Below are 7,298 nucleotides of genomic sequence, written 5' to 3'. Positions count from 1 at the left end.
GTCTAAAATCTGGGGGATAATATATTATCCTAGAATGTACCTCTAGTAAGTTTATTGTATTTTAGAAGCCTGGAGATGTACCTTTAAAAACATATGAAATGTGCAATGCATGATTGTTTTTATTGAAATAAAAAGTTTTGCCAAGAGCCTATCAATTCGGTGATTGAATGACCCATGTAGAGCTTGACATAACTAGCTAATCAAAACTTCTAGCTCTCCACAGCGTTGTGTTTTTTTATTGGGGTTGGCCCATTTCTTGGTGTATACAATTATTGTTATCTTTCCTTTCTTTCAAGAAACTAAACGGGAAGATTTCCGTGATGGAAAATAAACATGTAATAACTAATTGTACTCTTCGAAAAGATGATGAAATATACATATTGTTTTTCTTCTTTCAAAAGAACATGAAACTATATATACATTTCGCCAATGAAAATCACGAACAAAATCATCAAGTTTTATTATAACATTTCAATGAAAGTTGTTGTTTGGGCTGTCCAGGTTCACCGCGAGGCGGCTCCGCGTTGTATATACATATGAATCCTTTAGACAAAGAAAGATCATTTGTCCTTGTTGAGTTATAACAAAAGGAAAATTTGAAGTTGATATTAATAGTAAAACAAAACAAGAAAACAAAAGACACTAGTAGAATTATACTCCCTCCGTTCCTAAATATAAGTCTTTAAAGAGATTTCATTAGTGGACTACATACGAATGTATATAGACATACTTTAGAGTGTAGATTCACTCATTTTGCTCCGTATGTAGACTCCTAATAAAATATGTTAAAAGACTTATATTTAGGAACGGAGGGAGTACTACTGTTGCCCGTGGCCATGTGTAAGTGAGCATTTCTCGACCTCCTTGACTCATTGATAAAAAAATGTTGGATCTCCTTCATTCATTCATTACTTGCCCACCATTAATTTTTTTGGGTTCAATTGCCCTTTCATCGCTCAAAAATACATGAAAAAACAGGCAGCAATATTTACACATGGTCAAAGAAAAGAAAAAAAGAATAAGAATACGAGAGAAGGCCTTTGCCATCTCTCGTTTTGTTAGATGGCTACTGGACTTGTGTTGCATTATTAGCATACTAGTGCGGCGTAGCTCTCCTCGTGTATGGTCTCCAACGTCGGTCGCCGCCTCGACAAGCGACCGCCGCTTATCCGTTGCTTGAGCTCTCCGATCTCCGCCGCAGCCGCCTCGTCGTCCACTGCCATCTCATCCAACCGCGGGGCCCTGACCGGCGCGATGTCCGCCTCGGCGGCAACCGAGGCCACATCGGGCGGCGCCACGACGATGGCCGCCACCTTGGCCGAAGCTGGCCTCCGGGCGTGAGCCTCCCTGGCGAAAACGGCGGCCAGGCGCGCCACGTCGGCGGGCGCGGCCTTGGAGCCAAGCCGCTTCATGGGGAAGGCGGCGTAGACGCCCCCGAGCTCGAGCTCCTCGTCAGCCGCGAGCGCCTCGATCCGGCGCCCCGCCTGCAGCGCGCGCGCGTCGGTCAGGAAATGCCCCGGCGCCTCGAGCATCAGCTCCGCCGCCGTCGTCGGGGGCCTGACCAGCCTGATCCCGCCGTCGGGGAGCACCACCCTGGCGCCCTTGGCCGCCCCGGGGATCCTGGCCAGCGTGCAGGACGCGAAGTTCCCCATGCCGAAGAGGGGTCGGGGATAGGAAGGATAAAGGGGATAAAAGAAAGAGAGAGTGCGAGGAATGAGAATGGGAGTTGGTGATGGCTCGGTGCGTGTGTGTGGCTGCGTTGCGCTGGGGATATATATAGCGGTGGCGTGGGGAAACGCGTGCGATGGGCGATGTGACGACGGTGGCGTGGTGGGTAGCGAGAGGAGAGCTGAGTGAGGAGTGGGGTGGTGATGGTGGTGGTGGCCAGGTGTGTTAGCGTCGTCGTCTAAGAGGATTTGCGTGTGGGGCCGACCGACCACGGGCCACCGGACGGGGGTTCGTTCGTTCGGGCTCGGTAGGGCTCCCTACTCCCTCCCTCAACGAGAAAGAAACCCATACAATTACCGGGTGAAATCCACTTGTTGATCAGTGATAATCTTGGAACACATCATCCCGCGTGGCTGCGCGTGTAATCCACTTGTGATCACTTAGTATATATGACGACCAGCTAGCAGAAATCTACTTGTTGATCAGTGACATACTACGACCAACTAGTGAAAATCCACTCGTTGATCGGTTAGAAAAAAGGAAAACATTTGAAAATGACGCGCTGGTCGAAGAGTTGCGCCGGATGTGGTTTTCGCACGTCAACAAAAACTTGTTCAACTTAAGACGCGTGTGTGACGGATCTCTGTGAACCTTCTTTTTTCCTTATCTCTGTTTTCATGGTCCCCTCACCACACAACGTTATAGCTCTTTTTTTTTCACTTTCAGCCGAGCCCCACACACTTCTCTGCAAAAGACCATAGGCCGACGAGCGATGTCGCGGCTGATGCTACAAGCACGGGGCTGCCGTTCCAGCTTCACCTGCAGCTCATGGTAAGCACGGCGCACGCCGTCTCGCCTCTGCCATGCCGCTAATGCAGCTCACCACCGTCGCAACTCATCACAGTCGTCTGGCATTGGTCCCGTCAAATCGCCTCTCTGGTTGCGCAGCTTTTCGTCTCGTGATTCCACCAAAAAACACATGTAGCTTCTTCATCTCGATAACCCCTGGTCGTTGTTCCCAAGCTTTTTATGTCGCTTATAGCAGGTTGAAACTTCTCTCATATACGGTTTTCACTGTCAGCGGTTGTAACTTTTCTCAGGCTGCGTAGCGTCTGGTTGGAGTTTTTTTTCCTCAACGGTTGAAGCTTTTTTCATCCATGATAGAAGATTTTTTGTAAATGATTGAAACTTTTTTTCCATTTTGTGCAACGCTTGGTTAAAGCTCTCTCTCAAGCTTTTTTCATCGAAGGTTGAAGCACTTTATGTCAACGGTTGTATCTTTCCATGATTCGCAGTGCCGGTTGAAGCTTTCTTCATACCCGGTTGAAGTTTTCCATCTATGGATTAAAGCTATTTTTCCAGTGGTTGCAACACATGGGTATGCGACGGTTCAAGTCTGGCCTCCGTTAAGTCGCGCACCGACGTTTGTTACTAGTCGTTGCACCCGTCCATCGCCATTGCATGATGCGTCCCCAGGACCATTGCAGCTAGGGTTTGCCCATAGATGGGGATGCTTGGGAGCATGGGCGAAGACGGCCACGAGGACGACCAACGAGGGCTGCTACCGGCGACTAGGACAACCGGCAAGGACGGCGACCAAAAGCGAGGACTAGCGACGAGAGGCGACAACGAAAGAACATGTGCGGCCGATGAGATAGAAGGGAGTGATGAGATGCAGAAGGATCCTTTCGTACGCATACATTGACAAAAACGGCGACGCATCGGACGGTTTCCATCAATCCAATTGAACGGTAGCGGGCCGAACGGCCTAACCTACTCATCTTCGGAATCACTGATTAAAAAAATTCTTTGTAAAGGTCATTTTCACCTTCTCAGATTGCAAAGGTGAACTCCCGCCTCCTGAGGTCCAACCACAGGTCACCGGACGGGGTTCGTTCGTTCGGCTTCGGTTGGGCTCCCTACCTCCCTTCCTGGCCGGTTGGACGAGAAAGAAACCTATACCATTATCCCGTAAAATCCACTTGCTAATCAGTTATAATCTTGTATAATGGCTTGTAGCATATCATCCCGCATGGCTGCGTGTATAATCCACTTGTGATCAGTTATTACATATGACGACCAGCCACCCAAACTCCACTTGTTGATCAGTGACATATTACGACCAACTAGCGCGAAAATCCACTTGTGTTGATCAGTTAGAAAGAAACCTACACCCCGCGTGGCCGTGCGTGGTACTACAAACTCTACAAGGCAAGATGATCAGGCGCCTGACGGTGTGACCAGTGATCAGACTTCTTGTGTTTGTGTCCTCCATTCGACTTTGAGATGGACAGGGTGGTTCCGACTTTTCGTTGGAAAGACAAACCCACAAGGCACGGTCTAGTCCATCCAGCGATAGCGTTTTCACTGTTTGATTGCAAAGTTCTTGACTTTTGGCTGGATTTGTGGAATACTGGCTTAAATTTTGCAACCTGCCTGCCTACCGGCCTACTATTGAACAAATTATATATATGGGTGTATATATTATAGCTGGCATAAAGAAAATCAAATGTCTTTTGACCGACAAAGGCAAATCATTAATTGCCCCGCGCAAATATGCAAGAGACGCCATTCTGCAAAAAGAAAGAAAAATGCAAGAGACGATACCGGGCAAAATGAAATACATTTGCCGATAACACGTAAGGTGAGAGTAAGATTTATGGGAACGGAGCACTACTTTATCACATCATATGGGTTACTTCATAGACGAAGTAGTACAGATATGCAAGCAGATGCTAGTCCATGAACGAGTACTATATTTGAAGTCAACCTATCTTGCAATATTTGATTTAACTTCATATAGTGTTGACTTTTGACGTATCATTTGGTTTCCCTGAAAACATTCTTTCATGATGTACAACCCTTTTTTTTGTAAGTACATTAATCTATAATTAAAAAAGGCAGTACGTTCTGTTTCTTTTTTTGCGGGGAAACTGAACTTACATTCTGCCTTGTTGTGATGACTTTCAGAATTTACAAATGTTTGTGCCTACATTTTGTTTGATTTGCACGGCTCTTGATGGATCTGACATGTTAGCTTACAAGTTCATCAATCAGGATGAGTGGCTTTCTACAAGGCGATGTTGGGTCGATCTTCCATCTATAGTGCACGCCCGCAACGACACTGACCGCCCAAACGGTTCTCCAACCATAACATGTCGTGATGCAAGTGCTTCGTGTGGTCGGTGAGTTCCTTGGGGTCCAAGAATGGCCGCCAAGAGGTATGACATCTGCTGGCACCCCTGTCTCCCTATGTTATCCTGCTCACCAGTCACCACCGACGAAGTGGCATGCTTCTTCATGTTTGGCGGTGTTGATGTGAAACCTGAACTGGACCGACGGAGTACGCACCATCTTTACTTTTCTTTTTCTTTCTGATGATGAGGGGTCCGTTTCGCACACAAAAATAATCCTTTGTTTTCAAGGGGCATAAGAATTCAGTTCAAGAGCACCCTCTGGACCCCTCCCTAGATGAACTCCCGAAACCAAGAGTAGATTCTACGCCCAAGTCAGTCAGTTAGCTTTATGACAAGTACGCGTAGGCAGGTTGCTCATTGCTCCACTGCACTAGGGCGGGGAACACCAACTTGACCCTGCAGATCGTCGGTACAGGGAACACCCAAATGAAGGAAGGAAACCTTTCAACGGACAGACAGTGATAGTTGGTGTGAAACCAGCTACGAGGTCGTTCGATGCTACTACAGCCTACAGGAATCGATGCAGCAGCTTGACTCCCTAGCCAGGTGTGACTCGCTTGACTCAACGGAATCAAAAATCACATGACCGAAATCATATGCTAGTAACATGTTACTTACTCCTACCAATAAAATACCGGTGTCTGCTGCAACTTGCAGAGGCGAATCGATGGGCGAGAATTGATGTCACGGGCAGGACGAAGCTGCCGGGAAGGAATTGGGATCCCGGAGGCGAACCGCTGCCTGGCTGCTGCAACTTGCAGAGAGCTGGCGCACAACCCCGTGGCCGGTGGCCGGGCACATGCAATGCCGCGCGCGCCACTCCTTTGTGTATGCGTTGTTGTGCAGGTGCCGAGCCGTGGCGCTGTGTGGACTCACGGGGCCGGGCGGCCAAGACGGGTGCCCTCGGCGACGGCGTGGATGAGTTGTGAGAGAATCTGCGTACGGATGCCTTAGGACAACTCCAATTTGTGGATGGGATTAAGGCCATGTTTGCATGGATCGGTGTTTGCGTTGGCCGGGCGTTCAACACGCCACCGCATCTGCGACCCCATCTCATCCGTCGGAGGCCAAGTACATTAAAATCAAACATAGCAACAATACTTCAAATACAATTTAATAAACAGTTTCATGTTTGAAATAGTCTTTTACTAAAAGGACTGGGCGTGTTTTCTTGCGCCGTTAGATTAAAAAATCTACACACTCTGTTTCAAAATACAATGTATATTACTTTTTAAAATAAAATGTTAAACCTTTTAAATTTTATTAAATTTATTGATAAATATATCAAAATCCATAATATCGAATTATTATGATTAAGATTCATCGTTAAATGAATTATCATATTTTTATTTAATATTGTGGATGTCGATATTTTTGCTCTTAACTTGGTCGAAGTTGAAGAATTTGATTTTTCAAAAACTAATATCCTTTATATTTATAAATTAATGGAATATTTCGTTTGATGTAGGGGGAGGGGGGATGACATAGTGTGTTTTATTTTTATTTTCTATTCGGTAATTTTATGGGCATTTTGTGGTGTGATTCTGTATTATGTGCTAATCAACCTTACATATGTGGGAAAATTTCTACGTCGACGGCTGCATGGGCGTTATTGATATGTTTTTATATGTCGGTTGTTGTTGATTCATTTGTGAGACTGCTAGTTCGGTCAAAATCGTAAACCAAACTTACTAGCAAGCATAATGTATTTGTTTAAAGAATTGAACGAGAGAGTTTTGAAAAATTGTTGAACCGGTTAAAATCAGATGGCCCAGTTTTAATTGGAGCCTTGAAGACCTCAATTGAATGTGACTTTAAAACTAAGAAGTTTAGTGTTACAAAGGTATAAATAAAATAATTAAATAAAAGAACTTTGAGAAATTGTTGACCAGGTCAAAATCGCGTGTCACGATGGTAATTGAAGACCTCAGTTGAATGTGGGCTCTCTAATTCTAGGGAGATTAGTGTTATAGTATATTATGAATAGAAATAGAGAAAATATCTAATAGTCTTACAAAACCACTAAAAGTTTATGCGCATGAAAAGACATTAAACCGATAAATCTACTGATTGCCAATGTGATCCCACATATGATCAACCAAGTCATCTTGCAGCTGCGTATGAGTGTGTCGATCACGCATGTAACGATAAAATTGGACGAACTGTTCAAAGGTTGCCGAAGGTGGGTGCTCAGGCTCAACATTCTCACCTGGAAATCAAACCCTTGGTCGTAGATGATGTCATCACACTCATCCTCAACGATCATGTTATGCATGATCAGACAAGCAGTCATCACCTCCCAAATCTTATGAGTGCTCCGTGTCAATGCAGCGTTTCAAATGATATCCCATCGAGACTGAAGCACATCAAAAGTACGCTCCACGTCTTTCCTAACATTCTCCTGCATTTGGACAAACCTCTCTCTCTCTTCTC

General features: G+C 45.6%; 1 protein-coding gene across 1 annotated transcript; it reads right to left on the bottom strand.

The window, feature by feature from the left end:
• Positions 1-876: 876 nt before the first annotated feature.
• On the bottom strand, positions 877-1,762 carry LOC123440108. The gene has a single exon (XM_045116687.1). The coding sequence runs from the start codon at positions 1,650-1,652 to the stop codon at positions 1,089-1,091; it is 564 nt and encodes a 187-aa protein (XP_044972622.1). The 5' UTR covers positions 1,653-1,762; the 3' UTR covers positions 877-1,088.
• Positions 1,763-7,298: the final 5,536 nt, after the last annotated feature.

The sequence above is a fragment of the Hordeum vulgare genome, chromosome 3H (assembly GCF_904849725.1).
Source record: "Hordeum vulgare subsp. vulgare chromosome 3H, MorexV3_pseudomolecules_assembly, whole genome shotgun sequence".
In the NCBI taxonomy this organism is placed as follows: Eukaryota; Viridiplantae; Streptophyta; class Magnoliopsida; order Poales; family Poaceae; genus Hordeum; species Hordeum vulgare.
Note: the sequence above shows the minus strand (reverse complement) of the source record. Positions and strands in the feature narration are given on the sequence as shown.